Source organism: Xiphophorus couchianus, chromosome 4 (assembly GCF_001444195.1).
Source record: "Xiphophorus couchianus chromosome 4, X_couchianus-1.0, whole genome shotgun sequence".
Classification (NCBI taxonomy): Eukaryota; Metazoa; Chordata; class Actinopteri; order Cyprinodontiformes; family Poeciliidae; genus Xiphophorus; species Xiphophorus couchianus.
The window spans coordinates 17768754-17793087 of NC_040231.1; the positions used below are offsets into that span (position 1 = coordinate 17768754).

Genomic DNA, 24334 nt, shown 5'->3' on the forward strand with positions numbered 1-24334 from the left:
TCTGACAACCACCAGGAATGGTTACAAAAACCCTTTGTTTCTTCACAGGGTTTTAAAAAACTAATGTCTCTTTTGAAAAAAAAAAAGAAATGGTAAATCCTGATTGGGAATTATTTAAGTTGCATTTTCTAAACATTTCAATATTTATAGCTTTATTACTAAAATAATATATTTGCTCTTTCACAACCTGTTGAGATGTTTGATTTGAGTCATATAGCCATTTGGTAGAGTAATATAGGAAAATAACGAATTAAAGTGACCAAAGTCAAGAAGCATCAATGGAATAGGTATAGCTATGCTTTTAAAAGAAAGCTCAATTAGTGATATAGCAGTATTTTAACTTTCAGAGGCTGTGTTCCCTTTGACCACAGTAGATAACCATGGAAACCAGAGCACTGTGGCCATCAAACTAGGGAATGATTCAGCAGCTGAGGTCTTTTGATCCAAAAAGGAAGATAATTAAATTCAGCAGAGTTCTGAGTAACTACTGGTCTATAAGTAAGGATGGTTTAAAAGTGAGGCTTTTGGATTTTGACCCAGTAATTATCTGTGCAGCAGTTCTGAGACTTTTAGCTGTAACAGTGTTCAGATTGTTGTTTTCAATTTTGGCATCATCATCCTGAGAGAGGATCAAGTCTTACTGCCAGCGCATCTTGTTTTTACTTTCAACTTGATTTTTTTTCCCCTTATACATCCACAAGCATGTTTTGTTTGATATTTGCTTATAAGACGATGCTCTCCTCACACCTTATTTAGTCTGCAACCAGTGCTTTAAGATCATTCTGCCACTTTGACGGGTGATGGAAAGAGACCCTGATATGAAAAAAGTGGATACAAAAACTGGGTTATTGTGTCACCATGGAAACTCTCATCCCCACTGTATTTTACTGCATATGCCCAATCATGTTTACTGCCTTTGACTGCTTTCATTTTCATTTTGAAACCATGCAGATTCACGAGAAAGCCCTGCAAAGCTTGCCCATTTTCAACAGTTGGCTCACTTCTGAAAACACTGATCAGTTACGGTTCACTCTCCTACATCAATCTGGAAGCTTTCTCCAGTACATGATTTCATTTTAAAACATTACTGGGGTTAAAATATTCTATTCTGGTTAAATGACTTGCATAAAATAAAATAAAAAATGTAAGAAGGAATGTGAAAATGTATTAGCCAGATAAGATCAGTAAATAAAAAGTGAGTGTACGTTTGTCAAAGCACATAAAGAAAATGTGCTTTGACACATAAAGAATGATGTTGCAAAAATTACAAATTTACTTAATACTCATAAAACAACATGAGTGTGACATAAATGTATAGAAAGAGGAGACGCTGCATTTGCTGAGTGGTGGGTTGGCCCATTCCTTTTCGTTTAACCTGTAAGTGGCCCTCACTAGTCTCGCTCTTATCTCTGAATAAAGTGAATCAGTGTGGCTGGTTGAGCAGTCTAAGCGGAGAGCCAGGAGAGCACCTGGCCTTACACGCCGATCTGATTAGAGGAGGTTGCAGGCCAGGCTGAACCAGACCAGGCCAGAATGTGGCAGCAGCAGGGAATATGTGCGTGAAGTGAACAAGATCAGACTAATTCTATTGCACCATTACCTTCTCCTTTTTGACGGAGCAGGGTCAAATCAAAGCAATGCCACAGCACGGACCAGCCTTTTCAAGCCCAGTAACAGGAATGGAGGGCGGGGGGCAATAGACACACTACTGCTTTCCTGGTTCAGTACGGATGAGTACAGTTCTATGAAGCATGTATTTAATAATCCAAGTGAAATTATCTACGATGCCCCAAATTGGCTTTCAAATTAGACTTCTCTGACATATTTTTCTCAGTGTGAAATTGAGTGAATATTGAGTCACAGTAAAAATTGAGGCATTTTGTAGGTTTCCACACACAGATATGAAAGGCAATGAAAAGTAATCTTTTTTATTACTATGATAACTCATTGTTTGAAAATGGAACAGGATTAAAACAAAAGTGAATTATGGTAATATGACATACCTTGTGAAGTAAGTGTAAGTATGTGTTTGACAGTAAATGGTTAGTTTATATGATATAAAATACATCTGGGTCTGTTTTTACTCAGCTAAGTCATTCTTTAAAATTTACTAATTGCTAATGGTTTGCGAGATTCAGTAAAAATAACTGATGGGGGAAGTGATTTAGTTTGAAGAGAATTGTTCATATGCTAACATGCAGTCATTAAATTAACTTGTGTCATTGCAGTGTTTGATCGCCTGTGCTTCAGTTCAGATTCACCTACAGGCAGATTTTTCTGTGAAACATGCCTCCAAATTACTTGTGCAAAACTCACCAATTCACAGATTTTTTTGTGAAGCATATCAAAACTGTTTGAAACAAGCTAAAAATACCTCTGCACAGTTGGACTTGACACATTGTTGTCTGGCGTTGCAAAGCAGCCAATCCAGGATTGGCTCTGAGTGGCTGCAGTTAATAATGACAAGGGTTTTAAAGTGGTGTTAGAACAACCTATTAAAAAGTAACCAATGTGAACGGTTTGGCTCCCTTATTCCTTTGAAAGAGAAGAAGTTTGTTCACACCCATCCACTCCAAGGAAACTAAACTTGTTCAGGGTTTCTCCAGTTGAATTGTAATAAAATGTAAAATGAAAACTGTGGCCAAGGTACAGTAGTGAGTTTCTCCAAACACCAGAAGTCCATGACATCTTTTTTTTTTGGTGATTTAAGCTCAGCCAGTCATCACTCATATTCAGCCCCAAATACATTTTTTTTCATTCCTATTTTCCTGTCCAAATTTAGTCTTAATGACGAGAACAACACTGGGTTTTATGAGTACTAAAAACTTTACAAACACATTTAGCAGCAGAAATCCTCAACAGATTTTTCACTTTTACTCAATGGTCTCTGATCTCATAAATTAGTTAATGCAACTTACACAACAAGAGCGTAATGTACACCACACTACCTCTTTTTTACTAAACAAAAAGTCACTATTCCTCTTTACTATTTGTGAGAATGATGAGATTTAATACAGCCACTGCAAACAGGAAGATTTCATTTCTTTCAATAGTTTAGCAGTTATCATTTGGTGAAACAACCGAGCAAATTCTGTCCCTCCAGGATTTGATGACACTGAAAATGACTCAAATCCTCTTATATGTCCTCTTTTCTGACACTGGACACTTGTGAATATAGTAAGTAAATAAAATGTAATTTATGTAGCACCTTTTAAGATATAAAAATCACAACGTGAACCAATACAACTTCACAAGAATCTTGAGGCCTGAGAACACAACACTGCTTCTGAGCAACACTAGCTGACAAATTGCCAGTGTTGGTGATAACCCTGTAAAGGGGAAAAACGACACGGACACGAGGTTACTCCTTTCGCTTCCAGTGTTATTATGTTATTTCAAGAGCAGTTTTAAACATTACATTGTCACATACTGAGTGCTGAACATTGTACACAAACATTGTGGTTATAGCCACTCAGTGAAAAGAAATGTAGCACAGGACGCAGCTGGCCAGAAAGCTAACATTAGTATAGGTCTTTAAAAAAAACTCAAGTTATCTATCACAGTGACCACAAACATTCCCTGCTCATTCAACAAATGTAATGAACCTAAATACAGCTTTAAACCTCATAAGTCAGCATTTTACCTGTAAAGGGAAAAATGACACCAGAATACTAAGTGCAGAACATTGCACACAAACATTGTGGTTATATCCACACAGTAATAAGAAATGTAGCCCAGGGCGCAGCTAGCCAGAAAGCTAACATGAACATAGCTATTAAAAACTCAAATTATCGCAGAGGCCACAAACACTCCCTGCTCATTCGACAAACCTAAATACAGCTTGAACCCTGTATTTAAGCTTGACAGTGATACGTCAGAATTTTACCTGTAAAGGGGAAAAACGACACGGACACGAGGTTACTCCTTTCGCTTCCAGTGTTATTATGGAGGAGCAGAAGCAACGCGGTCCACTACATCCAGTCAGACAAAACTAATCGAGACACGATCGGCGAACAACTGCAGGTAATCAAAACGACCAGATCCAACAGTATCATACCCTGCAACATTGGCTCCAGCTGCACTGTAACATTCTTCTTCAGTGTCTTACCAAATATACTATTCAATATTTTTCTGGGTGACATGATATTAGTTGCTTTGATGTTTGGAACTACTTCACTATGCAGACAGCTGGATGGAAAAGCACTGGTCTTTTAAACCCGAACATGCAGAGACAGACATTAAATGGTGTTGATGGATGTCCTCACAGGAGCAGACGTCCATCTTCATACAGACATTTCTTCGTGGGGATCGGTGTCAAAACCCTGGCTTCTGATGAACAACTTGTTCAGACAGGACTGGAGCTGTGTGTTTTCACTGTTTCCTGTCGCACTGTGTTTGAAGTCATTCTCGTTAATGGAATCAAGCCCATCGTAATTAGAATCAAAACAGTCCTGAAATGGTGTTTGTGCTAACTGATACCAACAAAATAAATAAATAAATGATTCAGTTGAAGTTAATTCGTGATTTTAAATAAATTGAGCTCTTATATTTTCTCATAGAGCCAGGTGGATTTGGATGGTTTTTTGTGTTTGCTTTGTTTTGAGAAAGTGTTATAAAAATTTAGTCAATTCTTTTTTTCAGTTTTAAAGCTGCGTCTTTTCATCGGACATGGGGGAGTATCTGTGGTATTTTCTACACACATGTTGTGTTGTAATTACTAGTTTTATTTCTATCCAATGCAACATTCAACAGAGTCCCTGGCTCGGCTCAGCAGCACCTGGTGAAATATGTACTCTCATAAAAAAAATATATGTATTAAATATTAAAATTTCAACTCAGATTCTCAGACTGTAAATAAGATAAGATCTATAACCTTATTAAATGTCCAAATGAGGGCGTATTGTGTATGTTGAACTGGAACCCAATTGGACCAAAAACTTTAATGATTGCAGTGCATGAGCAACTTTTCAACTGTAAAGTGGTGATTAAAAGCGAGAAAACAACGTTTGGCTCCAAAACAACGTCCTTCTTATGGCTTTCCCTCAGCGGCATGCAGCGGGTTTCATTCTGTGAAGCTAAGAATTCGGAGTTTTTTGTTGTCCCCTGAAGGCGTCAGCTCCTGGGATGTTTAGTGCCTCCTCCTCCCAGTCCCCGCTTCGCGGCTGCCGCTCCGCCGCTGCTGCTGCCGCTGCCTACTGCCCGGGCTGGCTGCTGGCCGCTGGGCCCGGGGATGACGCCACCTCTCGCTCCGCCCCGGCGCAAACTCGCTCCCTGCGTTCATTTCATTCCTGCTCTCATTCCGAACATTCTTCTCATCTCTGTCAGTGCGCGAAGCGATTCACCTACACCTTTCCTGGCTGGCCCAGAAACACTAGAATAACTTGACATAGTATTCAAAATACCCACTAACATCACATTAGCAAAAGAAAGGAACATTTGTAAATGAGATATCAATAACGAGGTAAGTTTTATTTGTAGTTGCAGGTATGCAAACTGGTTGTAGACTTCTGCTCCCGAGGGTTAGTTTAGGTGTCTTAGAGTGACTGCACAATGTATTAAAATGTTATGTTATGCAAGTATTTAGGAAATATCCCATCTGGTGAAGTAAGGTTTGGTCGTTTGTTTCCTCGGTGGGGATAGATGGCCGCTGTTGCAACAGGGTGCTCACTTTAAACACTCTGCTGTAGCCCACGGCTTTGACACGGCAGCGAAAAATCTTTGACATTTTTCACATTTTTTGAAAAGAAGCCCTGATCCTACGCCCCTTATAAAAGCCTCTGGTGGCGTTTGACCCGTGTCAGGCTGCAGGGGAAAACTCGCTTTTGGATTAAGGGCGAATAAAAAATTAAAACACACAAGAGGAATTGCAGCTTTTTCTTTTTTGGGACAAGATGACGGTTGAAAACGTTGCTGTTTTCCTCTCCGCAGTTGGCTCGGCCGGGAGTTGTGAGAGCATTTTCGGACCACCTCGGAGAAAGAAAGAAACGCGGCGGGGAGACTTGTTGCTTCAGCTCGGCTGACGGCGCTGTTTTAAAATCGACATCGAAGTTTTACCCTGTAAGTATCGCCTTTTTTTGTTTGTTTTGTGTGCGTGCGTGTTTTTTTTTTTGAACGCTTGCTTGTGATTTTATCTCTCAACCGCCCGTGTGTTGCTCTCCATGTTGTTACAAAACCTACTGAACAGTGGGGGAAAAAAAACCAAACTCCTTATTGTTTCATATCAAAGCTGTCTTGTTTGTCCGAACAGAGTAACTGAGTTTAACAGCTTTGCACATTCTGTGACCCTTTTTTTTTTTAAATATTCTGAAACCGTGGTAAAATGGGATCTCTCGAGATTTTTCCTGTTTATTGTTAATGAGAGAAAATTTAACTAAATTTATCAGCAACTCCCTCCTTTTTACAACCGAGTATTCCTTTTATTGAAGCTATAAAACGCCCTGTGGCGACGTATTTGAACTGAGACCAGACTATATGGAGTTTATAGCGCTTTAATTTGGGGTTTCCTTCACTGTTGTCCTTTTCCTTTCTCTGCTTTGGGAAATGCCTGCTCAGCTAAAACTAGAGTGCCCCCCTCCCTGTTCAGCTGCAATTCAACTCCGTAACACTGATTTCATCCACTCACATTGGACTCTGGGGAAAACTTTTCTCCTTTACAAAGAAATATTTTTAATGGAGCTCAGCTTTTATTGGCTACTCTTTTTGTGTTATTACAATTGGTGCAATTATAATTTTTCAGTTTTTGTACCTCATTATTTCTCTGACTTTTGGGAAATGCTTAATACTAAAACAATCTTAGAGGAAAGCAAAATTACACTCGTTATCAAATTATAACACAAATGCATGCATACAAAATTATGCATTGCAAAACTCTTTTACTCCTTGAGCTTTTTCACATTATGTCAGCTTACAACTACAAACCTGTATATATTTTGTGTGATAGACCAACTTAAAGTTTGTACAAAACTGTGAAGTAGAATTGAAACAATATGTTTTTCAATATTTGTTTTGCAACCCGAAATAAGCCCTCCTGAATAGATAATATGTACAACATTTTGCTGCCATTACAGATGCATGTATTATGCAGTACGTCTCTATCAGCTTTGAAAATCTAGGAATTAATATTTTGCCTGTCTTTCTTTACCTTAGCTCAATGTCATTTATATCAGATGGGGAGCATCTGAGAACAGCAGTCAGATTAGTAATTGTATTTGGGTCTGGACTTTGACTGGGCCATTCTTACACAAATATGCTTTGATCTAAGCTCTTTCATTGTGATTTTGATTTATATATTTTATCGCTGTCCAGCTGGAAGGGGAACAGTTATATGCGCTACTGCGTATTGGTTTGTTGTACAGAGTACATAAGTTTATGGTTGTGATGTGATAAATAATACTTTTCAATGCTTTACATAATATTTTTTTGCACATGCCTTTTGCCCTTAACTTTACTGGGAAGACTCTAAATCTAAGTAAACTAAAGCACATGCAATTTTTTTTAATGGACTCTTTGTGCATTTTCTGCAACAGTCTAAGAGATGCAACACATCAATGGATAAATCATGCAGATGTACAGACATAAAAACTAGATAAGATTTTGGATAGGGGCGGGTAGTTTTTGAGTTCCTACATATTTTTGGATTTCACGCTTTATCTGTTCTACCTTTGTCGCTTTCTGTTCTCAAATTTGGTTTGCTTTAACAAACGGGTCATCAGACCACAGCTGACACATCTCTGATAGCCTGATGTGATTCAATCAAGTTGTTTTTATAGAATATTAGTTTAGGCGAGAACGATGCATCAAATCACGCAAACCTATTTGGTCACTTGGCAGCTCTGTTTTGAAATGCTTCATTTAGGTTACAAACATGTTTACATGGAAATAGGAACAGTTGCAAAAGACTAACTGATATGCTCTGAGTGCAAGGGGTTTCTCTGAACCTGTCACATTTTTGCAACTTTTTAAAAATCTTATAAAGAACATAAAATTCTTACCATTAGTTTTTGGAAATCAGTTTGATTGCTGTCAGGTGTAACCATAGACATGTCACAGTATATCAGCTTACTAAGAAGAAGGAAAAAAAAAACAATGGCTTTGTTTTATTTTATACCATGCAACCAGTGGACCTGTTGGAGAGAAGCCTACATAACATTTGTACAAGAATAGCTTATTGTGCCTGCATTGGCTGTGGATTTCAACTCAGAAACTAAGACCAAAAGAAGAGCAAAAAACTCTGAAACTTATTTTTTGGTCAACTTTAATGCACTTAAAGCAGGAGACAACGTAGAACACACTCACTGTTATGATGAGAATTAGCCCATATTGTTCATTGCATTACAATAAATCAAATTTTTTAGGCAAATATGCATGAATAAAAGTATACTTAAAATCTAAATTTTGAATTTTGTGTTGGATCATTGTCTATGGATCCAGATACATTTCTGAAAGGGAAGGGTTCGAGCTGAGAGATATACATCCTCATTGTTGAGGTTGGCTTTCTTCTCGCTGCGTTGTCCAGGTCAGAGGGCAGAGCTGCACAGTGTAGTCTATCTGTGATGAAGTGTGGACAGAATAATGTGCTTTTGTGAAGCACAGAGTGGATTATGTTACTTCTTGGAGCCAAGTGAGACCTCTTTCTTTCTCTTGTTAAGAAAAGCATTTTGGTCAGAAGTTGTATCAGATAACTATTTTGTAGCACATTTTTTTCAAAGATGTAATTTACTCTGGCAATTTTGTTTTATTTCTGTTTTTTTTTCTTGATATTACAAATAACGTACACAGGCTGCAAATCCCGTTGTCTTTGCATACAATATTGACAGACGACAATTATTAAAAGTATGAAAATATAAAAAGTACACATTGATCTTTTGATGCACTTCTGTTAATTAAAAAATATATTAACACTACCAACATAACTAAACATATATTAGAGATTACAATACTCACAAACTGATAATCGTAGAATATTTTTCTTTTAAAAATGTCTGTGTCCGCATCGCTGGCATGAAGCCTGACTGTGAATAAAAGTCCGTCCTTTCAAAGCTCCTCTCTGATGGAATAGAGGCTGCAGCTATGTGCCCGTGTGCTTTTGCTAATTTCTTCACTTGTTACCACCTTGATAGATCAATGTGAATGAATGGTGTTGTGGTCTGGCAGCGAGGATGTAACTGATCTGTGAGCATAGTTTCCACTTTGTTATATTTCTTAAGTAAAACTACAGTGGAAGAGGTAGGTGCAGAATCACTTCAAGTTTTTATTTTCTATGTTTTGTAGGTGATGTGCTGAACAAAAGTGTCCAGAACAGTGTCATTGCTTGGCACATAACGTCGTACACTAATGGTACCTTTTTGTAACTTTAGCATAGTTTATTTTTGTGTGGAGGATTTCAGAGTCTCTGCCCGTTTTAAACTTGATTTGTAACTTCAGACTTAGTCCTTATATAACTACGCTGTAAAACAGTGTCTAATTTGGAACTGAAATAATGCTCAAATTATTCTCATGAAAGAGCTTGTCTGTGTTAGTTTGAATAATGATACAGTTATTAAATGTGTGATCGGATAGGGTGCTGGTGGCTGAATCACATCAAAACATCAGTTTTCCCCTGTCATGGTAGAAGAGCTGCTCTCCTGCAGGCGTCCAGCGTGGTGCCCTGAGCTAAACTTGATCTAGAAAGGGAATTTCAGAGTACGCTTTGCTGCTCAGTAGTTTCAGCAGGGACTGCTGAGGCCCATGGAGAGTGGTCCTTAAAAGGAAAAACTGGCTCAGAGCCACTGACGTCATCTAAGTAAATCTGCTCCAATAATGCTGCCATAAACTGAATGTCAGCTACTACATGCACTTTGACCTTGTCAACCACCTCAGTTGGAATACTACTCACCTATTTTGCTCTTTGTGCTTACTGTGTAGAACATCGTATTTAGGTTTACTCAGACGGAAATAGTTGTTTAAAATAAGCAAGTTAAGTGTTTCTTGTGTAAAAGGAGTTTCCAACAACTAGATCACTATTGTTTATCTTGACAATCCTGAAAGAAATTTTAAAAGCAAAAGGCATTTAAAAGGCATTCTCAACACACACTATATATAACAGATTTAGTGAAGCTACGTACCGCAAGTTAACCATATCAGAAGAAAGAGGGGAAAAAAGGAGAAAGTTGAAGGAAAAATCTGGGAAAAATGTTAATTAGGTAACAGCAAAAGAAAGGTGAGGTCATCAAAATAGTAGCCAATCTTGTAGCTGTTTACCTGGTAAGCAGTGTTCAAATAATTATGTGGTTTTTGTTTTTGTTCTGTCTTGACATGGAGGCTAATAAACACAAAACGCCTTTAAATTTACAGCTTCTGCTTGGTACATTGAAAACTTTAGCTGCATTACCTAAACTCTTATATGAGAGTTTATGTAATGAATATATTAAACTCTGATATAAGCCCTTTGTGTTACTTTCTAGACAAGTGCATGATTTATTTTCCTGTTTTGATGAGAGATGTTTTCAATTTTCTAGACGTGAAAAGGAACCAGACGTGTCATTTACATGTTTCTCTCTCAGGTGTCCTGTCGCACTTGTTCTACATAACTTGCCTGTTTGCACTGCGGTAATGATGAAAGCTATAATAAAGAGAATAAAAAAATTCACACACCTGTTTCTCTGCATACAGTCAGAGCTACATTCACACAAATACTACAAACATAAAACATCATAAACTAGCTATAACTTTATATAAGTATTATAAGATAGACCAATTCAGTACACCAGGTACAATAAATACGGCAGATAAACAGCACACAATATTAGCATTCAGTTTTATCTTCAGATGATAATAATTTATGCTCTAATGAACATAAATTAAGTTAAAAACTGATTCACACATCAAAAATCACATTCCAAACTATCATCCTCTGCATATTAGATTTGGCTGTTTTCACAAATAATCATAATTATTGCTGTAATTTCCCCCACAATTATAAACAATACAACATTTTGCCATTCACAGTTAGAGAGTTCATTCAAGTTCATTCACAGTGGGAATAAGTTTTAAAACAAATGTATACAGGAACCTGCAGCTAGTTTTTATCTTTAATTGTTGAATTAAAATAAAAGAAGGGTGATTATAAATTTGTATGTGTCCCTTTTTTTAAAAATCTAATTTTAGTGAAATCGGCCAAAATTAGAAATGGCAGGTCAAACCTCAAAGAATATTGGAATTCGTTCTTGGCCCACCAAACCTTGATTGGTGCACCGCTAATAGAAAGTCGTATACTAGAAAGTAGGCAGTTGGCAATTGTTGGTGTTTTTAGTTTCACTGTTCATGGGCGTCTTAAATTTACCAACTTTCTAGTGTTGCTTTAAATAAATCATCAAATGACTGATCCACCCTTATTGTTTGAAGTCAACACAATGTAACCCACTTTGCACTGTTTACAATGTGGTAGCCTTAATCATTTGTTGTGTTCAAGAATTTCAGCTCCATGATCCCTCATTTGGTCTCTAGTGTTTCAAAACCTTTTAAAAGATTGATATGTTCTTCCCCTTCTGTTATTACACAGTTTTTTAAGAAGACAAATAAATGAGCTTCCTCCTCATCACACACACAAAAAACAATATGTACTCCATGAATCATTTTATGAGTCAGTTTCTGAAACCACTACAAACACTTCTAGCTTTTAGCCGCAATGAAAGCAGGAAATCTGGGCTTCAATAACTTCCTTTCTAAGTGGCTGACCAGAGAGGCAGCAGCGATGCTCAGCTTCTTCGGAGTGAAAGGAAAAAAAGGCATCCAGTTGCTTCATTTATGGAAACGGTGTATTTTTTGCGGCTTGTGTCTATGAATAATCTTTGTCGCACAACAGCTATACTCGCAGTCACTGCTTGGGTCAAATTTTTGCACGAGATTTTATCAGTGACAGCTGTTCTGTTATCATGGCTAACACAGATCAGAGAGGTTCTTTTGTGCCCCGAAGTTATCCTAGGTCCAGTGAAAGGCACAGACAGAGCTAAATGTAGGCTTCTAAAAAAGAATATGATGACTTTGTCTGGTTTATTAGTTTGTGGTCTGTTACAGCACTCTGCAGCTGGGAGCTGCCATCCAACATCCAAATCTTCTTTTTTTTCTGTTTGGTTTGGCAAATTGGTTAATATTTTTAAACATTTCAACAAGGGTCTTAGATTTATACTGTCAGCATCATAATTTTTCTGTGGCATCTAGGGCAAATATATAGTCTTAAAAGTACTAATTTTCAACATTTTAAGCATACTACTTTCTTCTGAAAAAATGAAGTTGAAATATCTCTAATTGCTGCCATCTTTTTTCTAAACCAGTCACTGGTTTATTATTGGCATATTGTTAAATAAAAAATAGTCTTTTTATTAACTTTCAGGAACTTTCTTATTTGATCTTCTGTGATTAGTCAAATATTAGGATCCTAATGTTGTGTAATCTTGCAAACAGGAATAAACATAACCTGAGGTATTCCAACATGTTTGATCATGTTGCAAAATCAGCTAAGACTAAGGAAATGGAACAATAACAAATAACTTAAGTTTAGTAAGTTTTATTAAAGGTAACAATGTAGTAGCAGAAAACAGAACAAATCTCTAAAGTCTTTGTGAGATAGAAAATGTGAGACACCATGTCTGTATGATAGGTAGAGTAGCACCAATCAGGTTTTTCCTGGTTAATACCAGTTTTCAGGTTACACATAGTAAATGTGCCTCAAAGCAATGGTTGTTAGTTTAGCCAAAAAAATAATATGAGCCTTTAGTTTTAATACATTCACTGAATTTAGGAAAAAAAAACAAAAATATTTAAGAGAAAGTTCTCAGATTCCAATCTCTAGCCAATCAATTGCTGCATCTATATCCATTACTCTATTTCTACTGATGATCTTCAGAAAATACTTGAGGAATATTATATTTTATTGCACCCACTGGTATCCCTGTCTCAGCCATAGAATAAACAATTAGTTTGTACTTGAACTGGATTTACTAAAATTCAAAATACTAATCAAAATCTTAATGACAGAACTTATAGCAAAAGAGTTTGTAGTGTGGAGGAAAAACTCGTCTTTTACGGAAAATAATAACAAAAGAAAGATACGAGGGGACAAATTATGGTTATAGAAGCAGAAAGAAAGAGAAGAAAGGCAGCAACAAATGCAAATGGTGGCCTTCATGCTCATCACTATGATTTGTTTTTGTCGTGCCTGTCCGCACGCGGCCTGAACGAGCCAGCAGCCAGCCCTCGGCCTGCTTTGCTCTCATAACTGTCAGGAGATCCTTTATCTGACAGACCTTTATTTACAGCTTTAATTTCCTGAGCTTTATGTGTTCCGCTCACACTCCACGCCACTGTGACATGGACTCACGCCGCCTGGAATGCACTGCACATTTTTGATAGGCAAATGCCCCCTGGGCTATCATTCCATTTATGTTTGAATAGTAAATTGTGCCTTTTTTTATAGTCTAATATTACTGGCAGAGCGGCTCTCTGTCTTCAAAGAGGAAGATTTTGTCATTGCAGATTTATAGTCAATTTTTCTGTTGTTGTTCAGCATTGGAAAGACTTACTTACACCTGTTTGCTGGACAGCTAGTGTCTCTCTGTTGTCTACATCTTGTTGTTATCGTTCCTTAGACTGAGACAGGTAGAGGGCTGCTTTGACAGAACCTGTAAATCAATCTAAAACAAAGATTGATCCTGCGGAGCCTGATGGTTGCTGGGTAGTTGGATACAGGCCTCATGTTTGAGAAAGATGATATCAGACAGACTCCTGGCACTTACGCCTGCCAGTTCAAAGAGGCATGAAATAAGCACCAGGCTGTTGTCAATAACAAAGGCGGCATAAGTGAGCTTTCTAGCATCTGCTGGACTTTTAGGCATTATTTGCAAAACTACTTTAAGGAATCTCTAGTACAGAGGAAGGTGTTGGTGCAGAGTCTTCATTGGGATTGTTTGTGATTATGCAATATACACTTTTTTTTTCCAAAAACCTCTTTGAAAAATGTTTTTTGCTTTATATTTTCTGTGCGTGATTTGAATCGGTATTCAACAGTTGTTGGATGCCTCAACTTTCATTTTGTAAGAATTTAGAGAATTTTGCTCTTTGCTTTATTTGTCCAATGAACCGCATCTGAAGGTCCTCAAAGATCTACTGTAAAGGGTTGCATTCCATAAACATGTGATTCTCAAGGTACCGTAATTCATTTGTTTTTTTTTTCTTGTTCAGTCATAAAAAGTGGAATTTTAACACTTTATCACTGTTAATGTTCATAGTTAGTTACTTTCATGAAAGGGGAATAAATCTGACATTGCTGTCATAATTATGCAGAGGCCAGGATATGTCTTTACAACATGTTAAAAATGTCGAGTTTTGAAATCACATGGTAATTACAGTTTTGCACATTGTGGCCTTAGCTTGTGTGGGCCATTATGGGGTGCACAAAAGTCATTCACAGAATCATTATTGCACCCTCTGAGATAACGGCACAAAAGAACTCCACATGGAAAATTACATTTGAGACCTCTCATCTGCTATTTCATTACCCTGATCTGTCTGATGGGTGAAATGGCTTCTCTTAATTTAAGGAGCTGGATTCCAGCTTGGTGAGTGGTTTATGTAATCTCACAGTAAGTATAATTTCCTATAATTCCATGTCACACCTACTACTCTGCTTAGCTACCGCATTCAGTTCTCACATTGCGTGCCGTCTTTTACCACCGTATCTTACAAATAAGGCCATTTCTATGGTGTGCAGCCTTCAAAGACAGAAGTATGCAATTATTTTTTAAGCTGCAAGTGTTTCCATGGGTGACATTCATACCTTCCTTTGACAGACGTAATTAGCCTGCAGATTCTGCAGCACTAAGAGACCGTTCCTATTGAAAATTGCTAGGTTATTCACATGTTTAACACTGCAGAAGCATCTTGTTGATGCAGATGCTTCAAATTTAGTTAATTAAGAAGAAAAAATATATGTTGTGGGCAATTTTTGCCTATATTGTGGCTAAGTTTAGACAACAAATCAACAAACATTACCCTACAGGTAAACAAAGCAGCCGCAGTGTCAGCAAACCCCAACAAGCAAGACAACTATGTAACATGTTGTTGATCATATCCATGGAGTTTTTTTTTAGCTCTTAGTTTATTGTAAGAAATGTGTTTTATACAATCCCATACCATTAATAGATGTTTCATTAATTGAAAACAATTAAAAATGTTGGTTTTACTCTTCTGAAACCATTAAGACTCAGTCGGTGATCATGCTGTGAGTCATGTTGTGATTGTGGTTATCTGTTGATACTGCATTGAACTGTTATAGTGTTTAGCTTGTGTCAAAGCAGACTACTGACCTAGGAGAAAAACAGGAACTGCAAAGTGAACCTGCAGCTTATATCCCGTGGTTTATAGTTGATAAGTTTCAAGACTAACAAAAATGTGGCTAAAAGAAGAAGCCATCTTCTTCAAATAACCAATCGACTTGTTACATTTCCATTGATGGAAGGGCAAAAGCCACACATCAATGGCAACAAAACTTCAAAATGGCTTCTTTTTTAAAAAAATTCAACAGTAAATTTCAGACATTGGAATTGATTATATCCGTTTAAAACTATTTTTCAGAAAGTTAGGGTTTTAAAAGTTGTATTGCTAATAAGGACAGATCTTATTGCACTCATAAAAGGAAACATACAACGAAGAGAAGCAAAAACTACATGCTCAGTGCAGTGGTTTGGCCATTTTCATTTACCTTGCACCTCTTTCAGAAATATGCATGTTTTATTAAAACATTTGTATTAAGTTTTAATCCCCCCAAAACCTCCCAGAAAGCTATTCAATTTTTTGGGAATGCATTCCAGTGTTTCCACCTGACATGTACAAGGCTAATTGCTATTTTTCAAGATATTCAAGTGAAGTATTCAAGTATTTCAAATTCAAATATGCAATGACTGTTTAAACATTTAAAAATCCGAGGTGAACATGAGAGTTTAGCTGCGTGTCTCTTGCACCTCTTAAATGGACTGGCAGTCTGAAGTGACTCTCCTTACCTGCTTTTTCATTTATAGAAAGAAAAGCTATTCCATGTGAGAATAACAGTACAATACATTAATCTTACTAATGACATAGGATATGAAACTTAGTTTATCCTTAGTTAAGGTGGAAAATCTTTTTTCAAAAAGTTTTTCTCAGTACCTAAGTCATATTTTATATTGGGTTATAGTGCATACAAACTTCTTTTTTTAATTCAGACTTTGCTCTAAAATGGAAGCTGGATTTGATTAGAAGCTCAGTTCATGATTTTTTTTTGGTTTTTTTTGGATGAAAGGCAGAGATCTAGAAAAAGTCCCTGGCTTTTAGTGGTTGAAATGGGAATGTTTCCCCTCCCTCATCAGTTTGTTAGTTCTGCAGCGTCAGCAGACACCACACAAAAACGGAATTCAGTAAAAGCTCCCTCAGCTCTCTGGGAGGTTTTTTTCCCCTCAACAGCTTGCTCCCATCCCCCCTTCCCCCTCATCCACTGACATGTTGGAAGAAACATATGCTACTATTCCTGCTTCCTGACAGTGTGCACTGCTTCAGTGGGATCTTGCTATGGGAGGAAGCAGTTGTCTGGAAAACAGGGAAGATTAAGAACTGAAACTGATATCAGTGCATTGATATCAAATGGACTAAATTCTAAGTATTTTTTTAAAGGCAGTAACTGGTTGACAACCAGACCAGTAATATTTTTAATGAAGTCTTTCTTATGCATTATACAATTTGTGGTGATAAAATCAGAACACATTGTAATAACATTGTGAGAAGTTCCTAAATGTTAATAGCTAAATCATTCAGTCTCTGCACTCCAGATGTTTAACTGAGCTCACAGCCCGATATGCAATCTTCTATGTTGTATGTTTAGCTGAAAAAATAGATGAGAAGGCTAAATAACATTTCAGTTTGCACAGTTCGTATGAAGTGGAAACAAATACAGTAAAGACGGCTACATTGATTTGGAAATTGCAGTGGTAACAAGTGTGGATGATGCAGCCAGTAATCCCTTGAGAGTGATTGGTCAATTAGTACTAAATTAATTCATTAATACCTAAGAACTTGTTACCTGGAGTAGGTTTAGAAAACTTGCCTTCTAGGAAATTACATTTTTCTTCATTTATGCCAAAGACCTGTATTTTTGAAAAGTTAGTACCATTTATTTATTCATACATAATCCAATCTGGTTTAAAGCAATGGTTTCTGGAGTGAAAGTCTGGGCCCCACTCTGTTTTATGAAATACACAGCATGGTTCCTATATGCTTTTAAAACGATGATGGTGGATTGAATGTGGTTTATTTAAATCATGCCAATTCAGAGCAAATTTCATCTCAGCACACACAAGCCCCATTGATAAATATGTAATCAAATCAGTCTAAGATATTTAAATTACCGTATATAGGCGGATTTGCGTTTATTACATACATTTCAAATTTTTAAAATGTTTTTCTGGAACTGGTAACCTTTAATTGCAGCAGATCAGACAGGAAATGGGTAGAAATGGCCAGTTAAAACATACACAGAAGACTAATAGCCTCTGTATACAGGGCGGCTGCTCTACATACATTCCAGTTTGATCCTAATCTTATGACAATGCAGTCAAATTAAGTTTATAATGCAGTTGACAAAAGTCAATGACTTGCTAAGATCCTAGAGTCCGAGTATTTCTGCAGATGTCAGGACTGTGTCTTGTGCTGGAAATCTGAGGTGAGAGTACAGTTCCCTGTGGTGCTCCTGTGTTGGTAACCACTTGGCCAGACATATGACCGTTTAGACCCTTTAGTGTGGTATGTTTGCCAGGTGTTTGTTGAGGCCTCCACCTGTGACTTCAGGAGGTTTTGAAAATGCAAATCAGGTTGAATTGTGTTAAATACACTGGAGAAATCAAACAACATGATCCTCACTGTGCTCCCTGCTTTGTCAAAATGGCATTGGACTTATTGAAGCAGGTGTGTGATTGCATCTTTAATTCTAACTCCATGGCAATAAAACTGCAGAGGCTCCTGATATGTGCCTGTTTTCAAATTGGCCCACTTACTCAAGTGGGCCAACAGGAGTCTCTACAGGGTCATCATAATATGGGATGTCAAGGCAACATGTCTATAGTCATTGTGGATAAATGGGTGAGCTCTCTGTGGTCCGGAGCAAAGCCGGATGTCTTCCACAAAACTGGAACCTTCTCTTTGCAACTCTTGGGTCAAACTAAGGTTGAAGAGCTACTGCAGAATCCCACAGAGCTGCTCTGCACAGGCTGTCAAGACTCTGTCTGGCATTGACACCATCTGGGCCTGCAGTCTTGTTTCAGTTTAGTCTTTCCAGCTGCCTCTTCAACTGACAGAGAAGTGGAAGAGGGAGGGAAAGGGAGCAGCAGCATCTCCTGATTGGATTGAAGACAAAAATGTAGAAGCAGAAGAACCTATGGCTGAAGTGGACATAAAACATTTGAGGTGTGTCAGGAAAGCTGTGGGTGAAAGGAGGGTAGGGCTGTGTAATTTTATTGATTCTATGATATTTATAAAAAAAAATTTCCTCAAAGTATTGATTTTTCATCCACGAGTATCGATACATTAAATCTTACTTTGAGTGTTATGTCAAATACACATGAATTAAATGACAGCTATCATACATGACATTTTTACCCAGTTGCACATTAAAAATGACATGTAATGAAACAACCAGTTACAATGAATTAAGTGATGACATGAAATGGATAAATTATATTGTCTAATATAAGTGAATAAGACAAAAATGTTCCTTTCCTGCATAAGCAAATACACAAAGCAACACAATTAACATTTAAACGAAGCAAATATATAACAAAAAAATTTATTACATCAGTTCAATTAATTCAATTCATGTCTATGGAATAGTCACAAAATGTCACCAAAATCACTCTGTCCCTCTAAAATCTTTCAGAAAATTGTACATGTATTGAATCGTATCGAATCATATCGTTTGCTGAATATCAAGATATACAGTATATATATATATATATATATACAGTATATCGATCGATAGATATAAACCCATATATATCTTATCATGAGCAGAATAACACATCGTATTGTATTGTGAGATTAGTGTATTGCTACAGCTCTAAAGCAGGGTAGGATGCCTGTTTGACTGGGGGCAGATGAGGAGGATCATGAACTTGTTGCTGAACTGAACCCATTGAAGAATGTGTTCAGCTCATTGACTATGTCCAGGCCTACGTCCATCTGATCCTCCTCCTACCCGAAGCCTGTGATATTCTTCACGTCTCACCACACATCTTTCTGCTGGAGCTTGCTCCAGTTTCTTCCTCTGTGCCAAAAGACAGCTACAGCATCATTTAGTTTCATGATTTGTGGAGGACACAGGTAAGAGAACCCAAATAGATAAATGGAGGGTTGAAGTACTTGAATGTCCAGATGTTTTAAAAAGTTCAAGGAAAATCTAGAAATATGAGTATGGGATTGTTTTCAGACAAATATTAGTCATTATTTGATAAGATGGGTTTAATGGTTGCTGGAAATATGTTTAATTTATTTATTAGCAATGTACAGTATTTACACACTTTAATAAATAGTATTCTCTGCCACTGTTGTTTAGGATCACAGCTCTAAGATTAAATTTAAAAAAGGAGATTGAGAAATAAAGAATAAAGGTGTTCTTTAAAACTTTAAACTGTTTGAAGTTAAAATATTGTAGTTTCTAATAAATATGGAATGATAAAAAACCCCCACTTAAAATAAATCATACTTTTTCATTATGTATTGCATAAATCATGAGATATACATCTCTCTGCTGCTTATACAATTCTTATCTCACATTTTTAGTTGAACTTCAGACTCATTTACTAAAGGTCAAAGAAAGTCCAGGAATGTACCAAATGTTGATTTTTGATATTTATATTAAATGAGGAATATCAAATTTATCACAAAATGGGATTACTTTGAGGATCTGCTGGTTTACATAATTAATAACATATTAAAACCTCTTCTTTTGGTGTTCTAAATAGTTCCTTGGTGTACAATGAAAGCTGCTTTCGGGTATACTTGATTTCTACCCATCATCACACTCTTTATCTATGATTAGTCTGTAGCTATTGCAAGTACGTGTTAAAATCCCCTAAATATCTAAATCTTCTTTTTCTAGTCGAATCACTGATTGTCTGTCCGTACTCGATTTTCTGTAATTTTTCCAGAAACTAACACTAACTAGTACTGTGTACTGTTGCAAACAGAGGTCCTCTGCTGTACTTTGTTTAATGATGACTGGGTTTCTGTGTTGGTTTGGGAATTCCAGGTCTCTCCCTAGTCTGCTCCAGGCTTCAGCTTGGAGAACCCAACCGCCAAGATTGATCCGAGCAGCTGGAGTGGCAGCGAGAGCCCTGCCGAGGACTTGGAACAGATGAGCGACTCGGCGGACAAGCCTGTGGACAACGATGCCGAAGGGGTCTGGAGTCCTGACATAGAGCAGAGCTTCCAGGAAGCCCTGGCCATCTATCCTCCATGTGGTCGCAGGAAGATCATTCTGTCAGATGAAGGAAAGATGTATGGTAAGTACGGATGTGTGTGACTTTAGTGCATCTGTTTCCTCTAATGTAAGAAAAATGGGCTTTGTGTTTTGGACTGTTTTTTCTTTCCTTTTGGGGAATCTAGTTGAGAATATCAACATGACAATCTTCTATTCATCTGAAGCTAGAGGCAAAAACATGATAAGCTTACCATCAAGAATGAATTGGCTCCATCAGACGGGCACAAAATCTGCTGGTTACCGCTGTGAAAGGTTTTATCTCATTTTTGTCCTAGGAATTAATTAAAACATTTCTTGATTTTTTTTTTTGTTTTTGAGATTGTTTCTAGGTCATAGGAAAGATTATACACTTACAGTAAATATTTGTTCCTCTTAAGACCTAGTGTCTGTATCCAAAAGGTGAGCATTGGTATTTTCCAAATATTGTTCTTAGATCCTTAGCTGTGCTTTTCAGTAAAATATGGTGCAGTGGTGACCATATAGCCAAACTACATGGTTCACATGAGTGCACGTTTATGAGTAAAGCAACATGAACTATTAGCCAGAAGCAGATGGTACCACGGCTGCCACCAGCTGTACTCCCCCCTCTATGCTTCACCCTCCACTCCCCCTTCCCCGTTCCTGGCTGGGTGATGTCATGGAAAGAGGGAATATTTCTTTTTGTGGTGTTGGACTGTCTCTCAGCCTGTCAGTGTGAAGTGAAAGCAGAAAATCCCGCTGAGCATTAGCTTGCAGCTGTCATGCGACCCCTCCGGCCAAACAAAATGTAAATTTCACGAGTTGCATTGAGACCTCTCAGTGGCCACTACAAAGATGTAAGTTCAGACAACACCTCCCTCCCTACAGTCCTTTCCTCCAGCTTCTCCAGCCCAGAGTGTAGCTGTCCATAGACTCAGCTTTCTGCTGTGGATAAAAGCAGGTCAATTTTATTCTAGTTACAAATAAACAATCCTAAAAGGAGGGCATGTTTCTGTTTAATACTAGTGTAAAAAAATCATATAACAATATTCACATGCCCTTTCTGACATAATTGCGACTCGTCAACTTAAATAACCCAATTTAAATTGCATACATAATTATACCCTGTCAGATGTGTCTCTTTTTGTTTCAGAAAACATTTGTGTTTTGAAACAAGCTGAAAGACATTTTTTTTATTTGTGGTTCATGCTGAGGAAACATCCGCATCGTTGTTCGGAGGTTTGTCCTACCAGATGTGCTCTGGATCTAGTTACAGATGTCCCGCCAGTAGCAGTGGCCTCAGGCTGTGTCCCTTTCTTACAGCACGAGGACTACAGGAGGCACCAGTACAGTGTTTTTTGTTTTTTTTAGACATTGATGGGTGAGGAGACAGAAGCACAAAATGAAAATGGCAAAAATAATACCTAGATAAAAGAAATGGGGATGTTTTTGAGCACTTATTTTGTTATTGATGATGCCATTGTACTCTGTCTCTGTAAATCAAAATTTGGTGGTAATGTGTTGCAAACTACTGGATGCTTGTCATTCAGCTTTGCAACTATTGATGCGTTTTTGCAGCAGTCTTATAACAGAAAATATAACCTATTCCCAACCTCCATCAAGTAGATATCCATCCACTGTTATAACAAAAACAATCTGTTTAGTGTGAGGAGTGTTGTTAAAAGAATCCAGTATGTGCTCAAAATTGTGGACAATTTGTCATTGAGCCCTTTAGATTGTGGAAAGAAGTCAGTAAAACATGACAGCGCTGCTGCTGACAGTTCTGAATCAGAGTGCTCCATTAAATTACCTTTTTAAAAATGTCAGTGAAATTAGAGTTATTATGAGTTTGGACATTTTGTTCCACATTCTTGTTCTCTTAAACCACTGAGAGTGACTGTATTTGCTTGACTTTTTTTGTTTGATTTAGCTGACAGCATACCTTTGGTAACACTTTCTAAAAATGGCCCTGATTTCATGTTGTGCCCACAGAGATGAAGTTGAACATTGGGCTGCAATTATAAGAATAAATAAAACCTCTGCAGAGTTGTTTTAAGGTAAACTTGTATCACCTGTTGCTGCATACTGTAGGCTACCTGACTGAAATAAATAACTTTTTCATTACTTTTGGAAAGACAAATTCAACAGTTTGTAATTATACCTGTTTGCCAAGTGACGGTGATACGTGGAAATATTTTGACTAATTTGACTGTAATTTAGATGCCATTGAAGACTTCAGAGAATTTAACTTTCATTCTAATATGTTTGTCTTTAACATAAAACGACAAAGAATTTTTCCAATCGTGATGCAAGCTACGGTTGCAGCTCTTAAAACACACCCAGTGCCAAAGAAAACCTCTCCTGGCATCTGAAGTAAATGGTGGCAAAAAGAAGACAGGTATTTTGTAGTTTAGAGACTCTGGGGATGGCATAGTGTTCCATACACAGAGCTCATCACAAGAGCTGCCCTGAGTGCCCTTAAGCCCTTTGTTATCCTGGGGTAGAGTGCAGTTAATTAGCAACAGTCACTATAGCAACCGTGTTGCAGTACAAAACAATTTCTAATTTCTGCTTCTTAGCCTATTGTGGTGTTTACCTGAAGGGCTTCGAATGTGCCGAGACCAGTGTTGGCTGGCACTGCGCCTTTTGTCTGGGGCTAATTGTGGCAGCGCTGGAAGACACTACATCTGCATTTACTGCTTCGCTAGTGCCGCAGTTTACTTAGGAGAATATGCTTTTTTTTTTTTTTTAAAGTGATTCAAAATGGACGACACCACCAACTAGCCAAAGGCCCAAGATGCGGCACTTGCATAATTTACCTGCTGTGCGCGGCTGCATTCATTTATCCTAGAAATAGAGTTGATAAGTGACACAACACGCTTCACTCAAATTGTATGTTTATTCATTGGGTTATGTATTTGCTCTACCCAGCAAGCTAAATATCATTGTCAAATATCTACCAGTTACTGTCGAGCAGAAGTAAACCAGATTTTTTGCCATCTGTAGACAAATATGCTAATACTTCAGCATATTTATTAACATTAGTCCCATTTGTTAGTGCGTTTCTGGTAGGGACGTTAGGAAAGATCAGCAGTTTATAATAGTCATTACATTATATCTAATGTTTTCTAATAAAAAGTTGCAGGACAGTAATCAAACCATTAATTTCAAGTCTTCCAATAAAATTGACTCTATATGATAAGGACCCAAATCAAAATGTTATGCAGTTTGATGATCTGATCTTATGCTTCCATCCACATGTCTTTTGATGTAAAGCTTTTCCTATCATCATTCTGCTGTTTGCTCTGCCATCTCATCAGAGGTCCAGCTCAGACCCCTCCTGTGGGAACTAAGTGGCACTTGGTTTGCAGAGATGCCAAGGATGAGTTAGATATAATGAGCAGACCTGGCTTGCCCCTGATGGCCCAGTGCTGTGCTCCTCTGGGGCTCGTCTCATCGGGCCAAGCATGCTCCGAGACGGAGCGAGCGGACCTGATCCCCCCTGCTGGGCAGATAATGAGGAATTCTGGGATCAGCTCAGGCTCCCCTAGTCACCTGCATTCACTCAGAATAGAGTGTGAGGAACTTCATTGCAGGAAAGGCATCACACACCTCTAGAATAATCCCTCGTTTGCTCGCCTGCTATTGTCAGTAAGGAACTACCGTGTTTTCACACACCATGATGGTGAAATAGTACCAATTATTTTATGGGTTGTTTCTTAAAAGAAGTAACTTTTGAAAGTGTAAATGGAATTAATAAAACTATGGGAAGTTATTTATTCAGCCTTCTTATGTCAGTATGAAGACTCAAACTCAGGTCTCACTTCTTGGTAATGAGTA

General features: G+C 37.6%; 1 protein-coding gene across 8 annotated transcripts in view; it reads left to right on the top strand.

Moving 5' to 3' along the window:
• The first annotated feature begins 5172 nt into the window (after window positions 1–5172).
• The window catches only part of tead1b (TEA domain family member 1b), a 50510-nt gene continuing 31348 nt past the window's right edge, over window positions 5173–24334 (top strand). For 4 of the 8 annotated variants that reach the window (XM_028014507.1, XM_028014508.1, XM_028014509.1 and 1 more), the window contains exons 1-3: window positions 5175–5461; window positions 5929–6057; window positions 20306–20558. In XM_028014507.1, the coding sequence (XP_027870308.1) occupies window positions 20411–20558 (148 nt within the window). In that variant the 5' untranslated portion in view covers window positions 5175–5461; window positions 5929–6057; window positions 20306–20410. Of the gene's footprint in view, window positions 5462–5928; window positions 6058–20305; window positions 20559–24334 lie in introns of all 8 variants that reach the window. The other 4 variants (XM_028014503.1, XM_028014504.1, XM_028014505.1 and 1 more) reach the window with 2 other exon arrangements.